The sequence below is a fragment of the Agelaius phoeniceus genome, chromosome 31 (assembly GCF_051311805.1).
Source record: "Agelaius phoeniceus isolate bAgePho1 chromosome 31, bAgePho1.hap1, whole genome shotgun sequence".
Classification (NCBI taxonomy): domain Eukaryota; kingdom Metazoa; phylum Chordata; class Aves; order Passeriformes; family Icteridae; genus Agelaius; species Agelaius phoeniceus.
Window position 1 is genome coordinate 280,997 of NC_135295.1, and position 15,731 is coordinate 296,727.

The window sequence follows — 15,731 nt, forward strand, 5'->3', positions numbered from 1 at the left end:
CCTCGGGGTGTGAGGGACAGAGGGGACAGTGAGGGGGACACGATGACCTCGGGGTGTGGGGGACACGGGACAGTGAGGGGGACACGATGACCTCGGGGTGCAGGGGACACGGGACAGTGAGGGGGACACGATGACCTCGGGGTGCGGGGGGTAATGGGGACAGTGAGGATTTGAGGAGACGCTGAGTGACCTCGGGGTGTGGAGGACACGCAGTGACCTCGGAGTGTGGAAGACAGAGGGGACAGTGTGGGCTTGAGGGGACACAGGGTGACCTCGGGGTGCGGGGGACAGAGGGGACAGTGTGGGGGACATGGGACAGTGTGGACATGAGGATGTGGGGGACACCCATGGGGACAGGGAGGATTTGAGGGGGACATGATGTCCTGGGGGTGTGGGAGGTAACGGGGACAGTGAGGGAGGGGGACATGGGGACAGTGTGGGTTTGAGGGGACACGGGGTGACCTCAGGGTCTGGGACATGGGGACAGTGTGGGTTTGAGGGGACACGGGGAGGCCTCAGGGTCTGGGACATGGGGACAGTGTGGGTTTGAGGGGACACGGGGTGGCCTCGGGGTGTGGGGACATGGGGACAGTGAGGGTTTGAGGGGACATGGGGACAGTGTGGGTTTGAGGGGACATGGGGACAGTGAGGGAGGGGGACATGGGGACAGTGAGGGTTTGAGGGGACATGGGGACAGTGTGGGTTTGAGGGGACACGGGGTGACCTCGGGGTGTGGGGACATGGGGACAGTGAGGGTCTGGGGACAGCGAGGATTTGGGGACACAGAACAGTGAGAGAGTTTGGGGACACAGGACAGTGTGGGTCTGGGAACAGCGAGGATTTGGGGACAGCGAGGATTTGGGGACACCCACGGGGACACTGAGGGTTTGGGGACAGTGAGGATTTAGGGACATGGGGACACTGAGGATTTGGGGACATGGGGACACCGAAGGTTTGGGGACACCCAAAACCCCCAAACCCCACAGCCAGAACCCCCAGACCCTCGGGAATTTTTGGGATCCAGGGAACCCCTGAATGCCCCTCCCCAAAATTTCGGCTCCTCCCTCATCCCAAACTGCAAAAAAAAACCCCAAAAGCCCCAAAGAAACCAGCGAGCCCTCTCTGTTAAAAGGTTTTTATTTAACGTTTTGAATTCGAGGTAAAATACTTTTATTTTTCAGGTTTTTTTTTTTTTCCTTTTTTCCGTTTTTTTTTTTTTCAACTTCCATAACAAAATACGGAGCTATGGGATACCCCTGGAAAAAAATATGTATATTATCCATAAATTTCTCTAGCACTCCATCATATATATATATAATATATATATGCAACCCTTTTTTTAAATCTGATTTTTATAGAAATCGGAATTTTTTAAAGGCACAAATTTCGGATTTTTTGTCTTTTTTTTGTTTTTTTGCCCCTCTACTTTACACCCTATGTACAAAGCCACGCTTCCCATCCCAAATTCCATCAATTTTCCCGATGGATTCCTGCCGGATTCCCACCGGGGAGAGTTCAAATCCCTCGAAATCCCTCGAAAAAGGGGTTTTTCGAACCCAAAGAAAAGCGTAAATATTGGTTTAAAAAGCGCTAAAAAAAAAAAAATCAAAGTTTTTCCCCGGAAAATCCAAAGTGTTTCCGGATTTTTGATGATTTCAACCGAGAGAAAATTCCTGGTTTTTTTTTTCAATCCCACCAGGATGCAGATACGCGAAAAAAAGAACAGAAACCAACGGAAAAAAAACAGCTTAAAATAATAAAAAAACCTCTAAATAATTATGGAATAAATAAAAAAATCCGGGACAACCCCATTAATGCTGTTGGATTTTTCCTCCTTTTCCTCCTTTTGGGGAAATTCCTCCCCAGAAATTCCCCCTTTTTGGGGCTGTCCCATCCAAAGTCTTTTTTCTTTTTTTGTCATTTTTTTTACATTTTTCCTACGGATTTGCTACGAAAAAGAAGCGAAATTAACAAAAAACAAAACGGCTGGAAAAAAACGGGATCATGCTCCGGGGCAAATTCATCCAGGAGAGAATTCCAACCATTCCCAACTTCCCGAGGGTTTGTTTTCTATTAAATGGTTTGGCACGCTGGAATTTTAGGAATTTTTCCTTGAAACTTCCGATTTTTTTTCTCCATAAAATTTTGATCTGGTTGATTTTTGTTTTTTTCCTTTAAATCCATTTTTTTTAAACGTTTTCCTTCTCCTCTTCCTCCTTTTTTTTTTTTTCCTTCCTCTTCCTGCTTTTATTTTTTCTTCCTCCTCCCGGGCTCCGTTGGGAATTCTGGAATTCCCGAGAGGCGCCGGATCCGTCGTCCTGAGTCCGGAATTCCCTGAACTCTCCCAAGTTTTTGATTTTTAGTTTCATTTTTTTTTTCTTTTTTTTTTTCCTTTTTTTTTTTTTTTTGCAGTGCAATGGCTGTGAAAAACAAAAAACAAAAACCCCAACATTCCCACCCTTCCCAAAAAACCCCCAATCCCAAAAATTCCTTTTTAAAGCCACAGAAATTCCAACTTTCTTCCTTCTCTTCCCGCGGGCTCGAATCCGAAGGATCGGAAGGGGGGGGGGGGGAAATTCCGGGTTTTTCCCCCCCTTTTTGCGTTTGTTTTTCCTGACGGTTCCGGCACTTGGATTTGGGATCGGCGGCGGGAATTCCGGGAAAGGCCTCCTCGTGTAATTCCTGAGTTCGTCCTTGCGCCCTCTCCGGGGTTTTTTTTTGTTTTGTTTTTTTTTTTGTGGTTTTTTTTTGGGATAATCCAGGGGTTTTTCCACCCCAAGTTCTTTGAGCTCCACATTCCAAGGCTCCCGAACCCGGCCGGGCCGGGGCTTTGGGAGTCGCTCCCGGGGTTCTTCCTCCAGCAGGGAATTTTCCGCCCCCGGCCCGGGATTCCCGACGTTTGTGCTCCGAGAGCGAATCCCTGGGAATTCCGGGGGGCTCCTCCTGCCGGGAGCACGATGATCCAGAGCCTCGGGAGAACGGCGGCATTCGGGATCGCCCCCCAAAATCCGGGAAGGATCCACGGAATCCGAGCGCTCCCAGAAACGAAATTCCCAGAAAAAGTCCAAACGTGGTTTGTTTGTTGGTTTTTTTTGTTTGTTTTTTTTTTTTGTTTTTTTCTTTAAGGCATGAGTCAAACGGGGAGAAAGGGGGAGGGTCCAAAAATCTGGGAATGGCGCCGGGAATTCCGGCGTTCCCGGGACTCACCACAATCATTCCAGCGCTCCTTCCAAGCATTCCCAAAAATTCCACCCACACGGATTCCGCAGCGGGGGGAAAAAAAAAAACACCTCCCGCTCCGGGCACACGAAAACGAGAAAAAAAAAAACCAAACCCCAACATTTTTAATGCGTTAGGATTAAAGGCATCCGGTTAATTTTGTGTTATTCCCGTTCCCATTCCCTGAAAAAGTTTGGAGAGTTTTGCTCATGGCTTCTGCGAGAGAGAGAGAGAGAGAGAGAAAAAAAGGCGGGAAAAGGGGAATTTTCCCCGGAAATCCGCCGGGAACGACGCGGCCTCCATCCCGATTTTCCGAGTTTTCCTGAATCCTCTTCCCCCCGCCCCAACCCCGCTCCGTGGACAGTGCAAAATTCCCGATGCAAAATTCCCAAGCTCCTCCTTTTCCCAAAAAAAAAAAAAAAAAAAAAAACCAAACCAAAAACCAAAAAAAAAACCAACAACAAAAACCCCAAAAAATGAACCAAACCAGCTCCTGGATGGCCGGGGAAACCTCGCATCCGTAAAAAAAAAACAACCGAAAAATCCCAAAAAATCCCCCCCTGGATGTGGAGATTCCCGGTGTCCCAAAAAGCCCCGAGCCTGGAATTCCTCCGTGCCAGTCCTGGAGCTCGAGCCGGCTTTTCCCGGGAAAAGCGAGCGGGAATTCCGGGAATTCCGGCTGCGTCTTCACCTGCAAGTCAACAACAGAAACAACACAAAGGCCGAAGCTGCCCGCCCCCCTCCCTGCTCCCACCCCCGAAATCCCCAAAAACCCCGGCCCTACCCCGCGCCCCCCTCCCCGCCCTTGTCCCGAACTGCTCTGCAACCTTGCTACATAAATACACGGATTTCTCCTCCGGGTGTTTTCCAAGGTTTTGTTTTGTTTTTGTTGTTGTTTGTTTGTTCCAGCCGGGATTAGGTGTCGGAGGCGGCGGCCACGGCTTTGGGCAGGTGCCAGATCCCGTTGGGCCGGGGCTCCTCGGGCATTTCCTGCCGGGAATCTCCGTTCCAGCGCCGCTTCAGCCGCAGCTTGGGGGGCATCAGGGCGTCCTCCCTCCTCTCCTGCCCCGCGGCATCGCCGGGGCAATCCCGGGCTGCTTTCTCCACATTCTCCTCTCCGGAGCCGCCGGGCTGAGCGGGCACCGGCACCCACGCCGGAGCCGCCGGGCGGGCAAAAACCGCGGCCTTCTCCTCCTCTTCCTCCTCCTCCTCCTCTTCCTCCCGCTTCTCCGGCTTCTCCTCCTCGTCCTCCTCCTCGTCCTTGTCGGGCGGCGGCTCCACCTTGACGCGGGGCGGCTCGGGGTTGCTGTTGGCGGCGCCGCCCTCGGGGCTCTCCAGCCTCTCGCGGTTCTTGCGGCCGGCGGGCGGCGGCTGCAGCTTGATGGGGAACTGCGGCTGCTCCTCCAGCGGCACCGGGCACTGCAGCGGCGGCACCACCAGCGGGTAGCGGGGGAAAGTCCGCGGGCTCAGGTGGTAGTTGAACACGGAGCAGGCCTGCGAGTGCAGGTAGTGCTTCATCTCCTCGGGGTTGAAGGAGAAGCAGCTGCTGCCGGCGGCGGCGAAGGGGCTGAGCCCTGGCGAAGGGCTGTAGGAGAAGAGCGTGGGGGTCAGCGACAGCGCCGGCGAGATGGGCACGTTGAGCACGCCGGGGCGGCCCGGCAGCGGCGACACGGCGAAGGGGCTGTGAGGGTGCTCGGGGAACATGCCGGGCCGGGAGAAGAGCGGCAGCACCACCTCGGGCTTGCGCTTGGGCCCCGCTGTGGCCGCGGCAGCGTGTGGCGGGGCCAGCAGGTCCCGGCGCCAGTCCGGGGCGCTCTCCTCCAGCTCGGCGGGCTCCGCTTTGCGGTCGGGGTCCGCCAGCGCCGGCTCGGCGTGAGGCGGCAGCAGCGAGGCCGCAGCGAAGCGGCCCGGGCCCTCCTCGGTGGGAGAGTGCGGCTCCAGAGGGGGGAAATGGAAACGGGAGGAGGCCGTGGGCACGGGCGGGGCGCTCTGCGGAACCACGCCTGCAAAATGGGGAGAAATAAAAGAGTTAGGGGCTTTGGGGGGTGCGAGGTGGAGGGGAGGTGCCGGGGCGTGAGGTGGTTGGAATCTGTGGGGAGAGGTTGGAAATGTGTGGGAGTATTGGAAATGTCCACCCGAATGGCTGCTCTGAGGAGGGGTGGCGTCTAGCCGTGGAAATGTCTGAAATATCCACGGAAATGTCTGAAATATCCACGGAAATGTCTGAAATATCCACGGAAATGTCTCATCTGAGAGGGGATCTCAGCAGTCCATGGAAATGTCTGAAATACCCAGGGAAATGTCTCAAATATCCAGGGAAATCTCTTCTCTGAGGGGGGATCGCATCAATCCATGGAAATGTCTGAAATATCCATGGAGAAAACTCAAATATCCATGGAAATATCTCATCTGAGCAGGGATCTCATCAATGCATGGAAATGTCTGAAATATCCACAGAAATGTCTCGAAATATCAACGGAAATGTCTGAAATATCCATGGGAAAAACTCAATCATTGAAATCTCTTCTCTGAGGGGGGATCTCATCAATCCATGGAAATGTCTGAAATATCCACCATGGAAATATCTCAAATACCTACGGAAAAAGCTCAAATATCTATGGAAATGTCGCATCTGAGAGGGGATCTCAGCAATCCATGGAAATGTCTTCCAGTATCCATAAAAATATCTCAAAAAATCCATGGAAATATCTTCAATGTCCATGGAAACCTCTTCTCTGAGGGGGAATTTCATCAATCCATGCAAACGTTTCAAATACCCATGGAAATATGTCCAATATCAATGGAAATACTCCCAATATCCATAGAAATATCTCAGATATCCATAAAAAACCTCTCCTCTGAGGGGTGATCTCATCAATCCATGAAGTATCTCAAAGATCCACAAAAATACCTCAAATCCCCACCCAAACCTTCAAACTCCCACCCAAATCTCTCCTATTTCCACCTCCTTTTCCCACCAAAAATCTCCATGAGGGAGGGGACAATCCTGGAGAAAACCCCCCAAATTCCAGGTTTGCTATCCCAATCCCCGCCCCGCTGGGAATGAAAAGGGCTGGGATTAACTGAGAGCATTCCAAATTCTCCCAAATTCTTTTTTTTCCAAGCGCCCTAGGGACAGGAGGGAGCAGGGAGAGGGAGCTGGGAACTGCCCGGACTCGTTTGCTCCCAGTTAATTACGGAATTACAGCTCCAGACATATCTTCCCACCCCCGTTCCTTGGCTTGGAAAAGACATTCCCTCCTCCCAAAAGAAAAAAAAAAAAAAAAAGAAAATAAAACAAACCCCAGCAGGGCCCACACAGGTGAAGGAGACACCAACACCTGGAGGAATTTCTCCCTTTGTTTTTTTGGGTTTTTTTTGGCCTTCCCGGAGCCTTGGAAAAACAAAACCTCGGAGATTCCCTCAGGGAGGGGAGGCAGCCCCGGAGACGGCGCCGGACGAAAAATCCCTTTTTTCCCCACACAGAACTTGCTTTTATCCCTGTTTTCCCTGCTTTTTCCACGCTGGATTGGTGTTCCAGGAAGCTGGATCAGGATCCTGCAAATCGGGACTTTTTTGTGGAGAAAAGTTTGGAATTTTTGGGATCAATGACTTGCAGACAGTTTTTTTAATCTTTATGGATTCAATAATCACCAATTTCCCTCCTTTTCCTGCTCTTTTTCCTGCTGGATTGGTGCTCCAGGCTTTCCCCTGGAGCAGCTTGTGCTAGGCCCAGCTCCGCTAAATTGAGATTTTTTTTGTGGAGAAAAGTTCGGAATTTCTGGGAATAACAACTTCCAGAGGGGTTTTCTGTCTTTATGGATTAAATAATCACCAGTTTCCCCACTCTTCCTGCTCTTTTTTTCTGATTTTTTTCCTGTTTTTTTCCCTGCTGGATCAGCCTTCCAGGCTTTGCCCTGCAGCAGCCTGTGCTAGGCCCGGCTGCTCTAAATTGAGATTTTGTGAGGAGAAAAGTTTGGAATTTCTGTGAATATCAACTTTCAGGGGGTTTTTCTATCTTTATGGATTAAATAATCACCAATTTCCCCACTTTTTCTGCTTTTTTCCTGTTTTTTTCCCTGCTGGATTGGCCTTCCAGGCCTTGCCCTGCACTGCAGTGTGCCAGGCCGGGCTCCTCTAAATTGAGATTTTGTGAGGAGAAAAGTTTGGAGTTTCTGGGAATATTGACTTCCAGAGGGATTTCCTGTTTTTGTGGATTCATTTTCCCAGTGTGCCTGATCGGGACAATCCCCCAGCTATAGGAATTTGGCTCTTAGGGGTTCAATTCCATCAAAAATCCCCCTGGAAAGACTTTTCCCAAGAAACAGCTGCTGACTCTGGGATAAACCTGGCAAAACTGCTTTAGGGCAAAAAAGGGACATTTATGCTCTGTTCCCAAACTCTTCCTCATTATCCTCTCTGCTCCAGGGAAAAATTTTTGATTTTTAGTCAAAATCCACGGAATTCCTGGTTTCCTTCAGGACCGCTGCCATCCCTATGGAATTCCTCCCCACTCCGGGGCAGGATTGGGTTGAAAAAGAGCAATTTTTGGTTGAAAAGGAGCAAGAAAAGGGGGAGAAAAGGCAGAAAAAGCCGTGGATTTGTCCAAGGCCCCATAAACTCACCTGAGCCACTCTGGGATTGCATCCCAAGGTTGATCCTCTTATCCCACAAATCCCAACAATCCCCGGGGAAAGATAAACCCTGAGCCCACATCCCCCACAGCAGCCGGGATTTGCTCCCAGGTTTTGGGTTTTTTATCCAGGCTGGCTGTGGAAAAAAACAAATTCCACATTCCTGGGGGTTTTTTGGGGGGTTTTTCCCCCTCGTTCCCACTTGGAATTCCCCAATTCCCAAATTCCTGGGGCTCACCGTTGGGCCGGATGTTGATGAAGGGATAATTGGGCATCACCAGCTTGTTAAAGTTGAATTTGTAGGTGAATCTTTTGCCCTTGGTCTTGTGCAGGATCCTCTTGTTGTAGTAATATCTGGGAATAAATAAAAAAAAAAATGGAAAAACACTGATTGAAGCACTCAAAAATCCAGAATTCCTTCCTAATTCCTGAGGGATTCCTTCATAATTTCCTGTTTTTTTAAACCAAAATACGGAATTTTGGAATGGTTGGGGCTGGAATGGAGCTTAAAGATCCTTAAAAATCCAGAATTCCTGAGGGATTCCTTCCTAATTTCCTGTTTAAACCAGAATATGGAATTCTGGGATGGTTTGGGTTGGAAAGAGCTCAAACACCCTTAAAAACCCAGGGCCGGGGGCAGCTCCCACCTTCCCAGGTTGCTCCAACTGGAACTGGGCACTCCCAGGGATGGGAAATCCACGGAATTACCCAGACCAGGGGAGGGTTTATCCCTGAAATCCAATTGAATGGAATCCAGGAACGTTTTTGGGGTGAAAAAAGGACCTTAAACCCCACACCAGTCCCACCACCCCAAACCCTGAGGGACGAGAAAACACCAGCATGACATCCTGCTGGAAAAACCCCAAAATTCCATGAAAACAAAATGAGAAAAAACCCCAAATTCTGCTGTTCTGAGAGCCCAGCTGAGCTTGTCACAGTTCATGTGGGGTTTGCATTTCTGGTGCCCCCAGCGCTGCGCCACCAAAACTGAAACCCAATCCCAGCATCACGACATCCCACTCAAAAACCTCAAAATTCCATGGGGTTGAAGCCATGAAAATCCCCAAATTCTGCTGTTCTGAGAGCCCAGCTGGGCTTGTCGTGGTTCATGTGGGGCTTGCACTTGTGGCGCCCACCCCACCACCCCAAACCTGGAGAGATGAGCCCAGAAATGCCCAAAATTCCGAATTTTGTTGGGAAATTCCACCAGCCTGAGAGCCCAGCTGGGCTTGGCGTGGTTCATGTGGGGCTTGCGCTTGCGGCGCCCCCAGAGCCGCGCCAACCCCACCACCCCAAACCCTCACATCCCACTAAAAAATCCCAAAATTTCATGGGGAAAAAAAGGGAAAACACCCAAATTTCACCGACCTGAGAGCCCAGCTGAGCTTGTCACAGTTCATCTGGGGCGCTCCCAGAGCCGTGCCACCAAAACCCAGAGCTGGGCCAACCCCACCACCCCAAACCTGGAGAGATGAGCCTGAAAATGCCCAAAATTCCGAATTTTGCTGGGAAATTCCACCAGCCTGAGAGCCCGGCTGGGCTTGGCGTGGTTCATGTGGGGCTTGCACTTGCGGTGCCCCCAGAGCTGGGCCAACCCCACCACCCCAAACCCAGCCAACACCACCATCACATCCCACTTAAAAATCCCAACATTTCATGGGGAAAAAAAGGAAAAACACCCAAATTTCACCGACCTGAGGGCCCGGCTGAGCTTGTCGTAGTTCATCTGGGGCTTGCACTTGCGGCGCCCCCAGAGCCGCGCCACCTCGTCGGGGTCCTTGATGACGAACTCGCCGTACTCGCCCTGCTGCCAGGCGATGACGTGCCGGAACTCCTCCTTCTGCAGCAGCTCCAGGATGAAGTGCCACAGCTGGATCTGCCGGGAACCCGGGCTGGACTCCGTCTTGTACGCCCACTCGGGGAAGTGGTAGCCTTTGGGGGGGGAAAATGGGGAAAAACGGGGAAAAACGGGGAAAAAATGGGAAGTGTTAATTAGGGAATGACGGGAGATCAGTGGGGTTTGGGCAGGAGGTGGGATTCTGTTCAGGGTTAGGGCAGGAGGTGGGATTCTGTTCCATGTTTAGGGCAGGAGGTGGGATTCTGTTCCATGGTCTGGGCAGGAGGTGGGATTCTGTTCAGGGTTTAGGGCAGGAGGTGGGATTCTGTTCCATGGTTAGGGCAGGAGGTGGGATTCTGTTCCATGGTTTGGGCAGGAGGTGGGATTCTGTTCAATGTTTAGGGCAGGAGGTGGGATTCTGTTCCATGTTTAGGGCAGGAGGTGGGATTCTGTTCAGGGTTTTGGGCAGGAGGTGGGATTCTGTTCAGGGTTTAGGGCAGGAGGTGGGATTCTGTTCAGGGTTTAGGGCAGGAGGTGGGATTCTGTTCCATGTTCAGGGCAGGAGGTGGGATTCTGTTCCATGGTCTGAGCAGGAGGTGGGATTCTGTTCCATGTTCAGGGCAGGAGGTGGGATTCTGTTCAGGGTTTAGGGCAGGAGGTGGGATTCTGTTCCATGGTTTGGGCAGGACGTGGGATTCTGTTCCATGGTTTGTGTGGGATCCAGGCCTCGCATCCTTCTGACTCTTTCCCGTTTCCTTGGAAAATCCACCCAAAACACCCCAAAAAGCCCCGCTCCGAGGCAGCCCCGGGTGGAATTTGGGGGCTCCCCCTCCTGCAGCAGCTCCAGGATGAAGGTGCCACAGCTGGATCTGTGCCACAGCTGGATCTGTGCCACAGCTGGATCTGAGGGGAGCCAGGGCTGGACTCTGTCTTGTACGCCCACTCGGGGAAGTGGGAACGTTTGGAGGGGGGAAAATGGGGAAAAAATGGGAATAAACGGGAAAAAAAACTGGGAAATGTTAATTAGGGAGTGATGGGAGATCAGTGGGGTTTGGGCAGGAGCTGGGATTCTGCTCAGTGTTTTGTGTGGGAGCAGGGAGATCCAGGTTTCCCATCCTTCTGACTCATCTCAGCCCCATTTCCTTGGAAAATCCACCCAAAACCATCAAAAACCCTCCAAAAATTGGGAAAACTTGGCTGGAATCCAATCCAATTAATTACTGGTGCCTGGAATTCCATTCAATATTCCATGTGGGAGCAAGGGAGGTCCAGGTTTCCCATCCTTCTGACTCATTTCAGCCCCATTTCCTTGGAAAATCCACCCAAAACCATCAAAAAAAATCCACTAAAAACCACCAAAAATGGGTAAAATTTGGTTGGAATTCCATTAATCACTGGTGCCTGGCATTCCCTTCAATATTCCATGTGGGAGCAGGGAGATCCAGGTTTCTGACTCATTTCAGCCCCGTTTCCTTGGGAAATCCACCCAAAACCCACAAAAACCCCACTAAAAACCCCACTAAAAACCCCACTAAAACCTGTGAAAAACCAGCAAAAACCCTGGAAACCTGGGGTGGAATTCAGTGTTCTGTGTGGGAGCAGGGAATCCCAGATTCCCACCCATCTGCTCATTTCTGACTCCTCTCAGCTCCTTTGCTTTGGAAAATCCACCCAAAGGACACAAAAAAAACCACTCAGAACCCCCCAAATTGTGAAATAAATTTTGGAATTCTGCTCAATATTCCATTCAAAATCCCAGGGGTGGAATTCAGGCAGAAAAAAGTCCTAATTTGGAGTGGGGTTTGTTCTTTTTTTGGAAAAATCTGAGTTGGGGTGGTGACTTTTTCTGGGGAAAAATCTGATTTGGGGTCAGGGGTTCTTTTAGGAAAAATCTGATTTGGGGTCAGGGGTTCTTTTAGGAAAAATCTGATTTGGGGTGGGGTTTATTTTGGAAAAAAACTGACTTTGGGTGGTGACTTTTTTGGGGGAAAAAATCTGATTTGGCATGAGGTTTATTTTGAGAAAAATCTGATTTGGTGTGGGATTTATTTTGGGGAAAATCTGATTTGGGGTGGTGACTTTTTGGGGGAAAAAATCTGATTTGGGGTGGGGTTTATTTTGGGGAAAATCTGTTTTTGATTTTTTTTTTTTTTTTTTTGGGAAAAATCCCCATTTTTTCCCAGTGCCGCCCACATTCCTGCCAGGACACAAATCCCAGGAGGGAATAATCCCAAATCCACCCCAAACCCATCCCCGGGGAGGGAGGAATAATTTGAATTTTCACGGCAGCACCTCCACCCTCGTTTCTTTCCCAGCAGGGAATGGTGGGAGAGGCGGGATCAGCATTCCCAGGAAATATTTTTATCCTGGAAAAGCAGCAAAAATGGCATTTTTATCCCGGGAAAGCAGCAGGAAATGGGATTTTTATCCTGGGAAAGCAGCAAAAAAAAAAGGGATTTTATCCTGGGAAAGCAGCAAAAAATGGGATTTTATCCTGGGAAAGAAGCAGATTAAGGGATTTTTATCCCAGAAAAGCAAGAGAAAATGGGATTTATGGGATTTTTACCCCAGAAAAGCAGCAGGAATGGGATTGATGGGATTTTTATCCTGGGAAAACAGCAGGAATTGGGGCTTATGGGATTTTTATCCCAGAGAAGCAACAGAAAATGGGATTTATGGGATTTTTACCCCAGAAAAGCAGCAGGAATTGGGGTTTATGGGATTTTTATCCCAGAGAAGCAACAGAAAATGGGATTTATAGGATTTTTATCCCAGAAATGCAGCAGGAATTGGGGTTTATGGGATTTTTATCCCAGAAAAGCAGCAGGAATTGGGGTTTATGGGATTTTTATCCCAGAAATGCAGCAGGAATGGGGCTGGGAGCTCCTTACCCCCTCCTCCCTCGGGCTTGTCCACGATGCTGCAGCCGGCCTTCATCCTCTTCCTCCTGCAGAGAGAGGGGTCAGCAGGCCCTGCCCGGGAAATAACGGGGAAATAATGGGAAATAATGGGGAGAAAATGGGGAGAAAATGGGGAGAAAATGGGGAGAAAATGGGGAGAAAATGGGGAGAAAATGGGGAGAAAATGGGGAGAAAATGGGGAGAAAATGGGGAGAAAATGGGGAGAAAATGGGGGAAATAATGGGGGAGAAAATGGGGGAGAAAATGGGGGAGAAAATGGGGAGAAAATGGGGAGAAAATGGGGGAAATAATGGGAAGAAAATGGGGGAAATAATGGGAAGAAAATGGGGGAAATAATGGGGAGAAAATGGGGGAGAAAATGGGGAGAAAATGGGGAGAAAATGGGGGAAATAATGGGGGGAAAATGGGGAAATAATGGGGAGAAAATGGGGGAAAGAATGGGGAGAAAATGGGAAATAATGGGGAGAAAATGGGGGACAAAAAGGGGGTGGAATAAAGGGGGGGAAAGAATGGAAGAAAAGGAAATAAATAGGGACAAAAAGGGGGAATAAAGGGGGGAAATAAAGGGGGGAATAAAGGGGGGAAATAAAGGGGGGGAATAAAGGGGGGGAAAGGCAAGAGAAGGGGAAATGAAGAGAAAGGTGAAAAAAGGGGGGGAAAAGAGGAGCAAAAAGGGAAATTTCCCTGGCTGGAGTTGCAGGAAGGAGACAAAACAAACCCTGCTCAGTTCCCAGACGGGCCCGGCTGCCAAAATCCACAGCTGGGAGCTGGCCCAGATGTGCCAGGGCAGGAGGGGAGGGAAAAGCCGGGGAAAATGGGAGAAAATAGAGAAAAAGGGGAGGAGGAAATGGGAAAGAAGGGAAATCATGGGGGGAAAAATAGAGAAAAAGGGGAGGAGGAAATGGGAAAAAAAAGGGGGAAAAATGGGAAAAATAGAGAAAAAAATAGAGAAAAGGGGGGAGGGGGAAATAGGGGAAAAAAGGGGAAAAATAGGGGAAAAAAGAGAGAAAAAGAGGAAGGGAAAACGGGAGAAAAGAGAGAAAAGGGGGGGGAATGGGACAAAAGGGAAAGAGAAGGGGAAAAAATAGAGACAGGGGAGGGAGAAACGGGGAAAAAAGGGAAAAATGGGAAAAAAGAGGAAAAAAAAGGGGGAAAGAAGTGGAGAGAAAGGGCAAAAGGGGGAATTTCCCTGCCTGGGCTTGCGGGCCGGGATCTCACAGCGGAGCCCCGGGAAGGCCCCGAGAGCCCCGGGAGTCACCGGAGCCCCCGGGACCCCCAGCGCCGCCCCCGGCCCGGCCCCGCTGCCCGGCCCCGGTTCCCCAAAGGCCCCAAATGGCCGCCGGGAGGGGCCGAGCGGCGCCGGGGCCGCGGCTCCCCCGCTCCGCTCCCGCCGCCCCGAGCCTGTCCCGGCCTGCCCGGCCCGCCCCGGCCCCGGGCGGTGCCGCTCCCCGCAGACACCCCCGGAGCCGCGGCCGGGGCCTCCCACGCTCCGCGCCCGGCGCTGCCGCACGGGGGGGGGGGTCCCGGTTCGCGTTCCCGTTCCCCGGTTCCCCCGTTCCCGTTCCCCGGTACCGGAGCGGGGGGGGTCGCTCGGTGTTCGCTCGCCCCCGCTCCCCGCGCGGTTCTGGGTAACCCCCGCCCCCCTCCCCGGCTCCGCCTTTTCGGCCGCTCCGCGTTCAGCCCCCAGCCCCCGCTCCCCTCCCCCGGTTACCGGGACACCCCCCCCCCGCCGTTACCGGGGCCGCGCTCCAGCCCCGCCGCCCCCGGAGAGCGCCGCGGAGCCCCCGTGCCGCCCTCCCCGGCAGCTCCGCGGGGCCTCTCCCTCATCCCGGCCCGCTCCCCCCGCTCCGGTACCCCCGGTAATTCCGCCCCCCCCCCCCGGTACCCCCCCGGTCCCCCCGGACGCACCTGCGGGGGCGGCGCGGGCCGGGAGGAGCGAGGCGGGTTCCGGGAGAAGGAGGAGGAGGAGGAGGACGGGAAGGGAGGGGGGAAACGGGGAAGGAGGCGGGCGGGGACCGGGGCGGGGGGGGGCGGATCGTTCCCGGTAGTGCGGGGCGGGGGGGGGCGGGGGAGAGGAGGCGGCTCGGCCCTGGGCGCTCGTCCCGCTGTTGCTGCGGTCGGTGGCGCCGCCGCTTCTTCTTCTTCTTTTCCTTTTTCTTGTCGTTGTTCTCCTCCTTCCTCTCCTTCTCCTCCTCCCGGTGCCTCCCCCGCGCCGCCGCCGCCGCCGCCGCCGGAACCGGAACCGCCGCCGCCGCCCACGCGCTTCCGGGCAGCGCGCGCGCCCACGCGCTTCCGCTTCCGGTATGGGGGGGGCAGAGAGACGCGGGAGCGCGCGCGCGGGAAACGCCCCCTGCCCTCAGAAACACGGGCCGGGAAAAACGGGGAAAAACGGGGCAAAACCCGGGATAAATGGAGATAAACGGGGCAAAAAACGGGGGAAAACAGGGATAAACAGGGCCAGAACGGGGCAAACCCCGGGATAAATGGAGATAAACGGGGCAAAAACGGGGGAAAACAGGGATAAACAGGGCCAGAACGGGGCAAAACCCGGGATAAATGGAGATAAACGGGGCAAAAACGGGAAACCGGGAGAAACGGGGGAAAACAGGGATAAACAGGGCCAGAACGGGGCAAAACCCGGGATAAATGGAGCCAGACAAATAAAAATGGAGAAAAACCGGGTATGAACGGAGCCAAACAGCCCCAAACCAGCCCAAAAACCAGAGCCAAAGCAGAGCCAAAGCCAGGGCCAAAACAGGCCCAAATACCCCCAAAACCAGCCCAAAACACCCCAAAAGCAGTCCCAGAACCAGCCCCAAAAACCCCAAAACCATTCCCAAAATAGAACCGAACCAGAGGCAAAACCAGGCCCCAGATACGCCAAAACCCACCCCAAAACCGGCCCCCAAATTCCCAAACACCCCAAAACCAGTCCCAGAACCAGTCCCAAAATACCCAAAACCATCCCCAAAATAGAACCAAACCCAGGGCCAAAAGAAGGCCCCTAATACCCCAAAACCAGCCCCAAATGCCCCGAAACCAGGCCCCAAAACCAGTCCCAGAACCAGCCCCAAAACACCCCAAAAAAACCTCAAAAAACCCCAAAACAGAACCAAACCC

General features: G+C 52.3%; 1 protein-coding gene across 3 annotated transcripts; it reads right to left on the reverse strand.

The window, feature by feature from the left end:
* Window positions 1–1,119: 1,119 nt before the first annotated feature.
* On the reverse strand, window positions 1,120–14,877 carry ETV3 (ETS variant transcription factor 3). 3 transcript variants are annotated; one of them, XM_054653210.2, is made up of 5 exons: window positions 14,520–14,877; window positions 12,582–12,662; window positions 9,548–9,785; window positions 8,092–8,207; window positions 1,120–5,222 (listed from the first exon to the last, which is right to left on the reverse strand). In XM_054653210.2, the coding sequence occupies exons 2-5, from the start codon at window positions 12,625–12,627 to the stop codon at window positions 4,135–4,137; spliced, it is 1,488 nt and encodes a 495-aa protein (XP_054509185.2). In that variant the 5' UTR covers window positions 12,628–12,662; window positions 14,520–14,877; the 3' UTR covers window positions 1,120–4,134. The 3 variants fall into 3 exon arrangements, with proteins under 3 accessions (XP_054509185.2, XP_054509184.2, XP_077048091.1); XM_054653209.2 differs by having other exon boundaries at window positions 12,582–12,637; window positions 14,520–14,876; XM_077191976.1 differs by lacking the exon at window positions 14,520–14,877 and adding an exon at window positions 14,184–14,213 and having other exon boundaries at window positions 12,582–12,637.
* Between the last annotated feature and the right edge of the window lie 854 nt (window positions 14,878–15,731).

Bases quoted from the DNA above. Each gene is read 5' to 3' on its own strand.
- ETV3 (XM_054653210.2), bottom strand. From the start codon at position 12,627: ATGAAGGCCGGCTGCAGCATCGTGGACAAGCCCGAGGGAGGAGGGG. The intron at 9,786-12,581 runs GTAAGGAGCTCC...CCCCCCCCAAAG, and splicing joins CAAGCCCGAGGGAGGAGGGG to GCTACCACTTCCCCGAGTGG. The intron at 5,223-8,091 runs GTGAGCCCCAGG...CCCATTTTGCAG, and splicing joins CATCAACATCCGGCCCAACG to GCGTGGTTCCGCAGAGCGCC.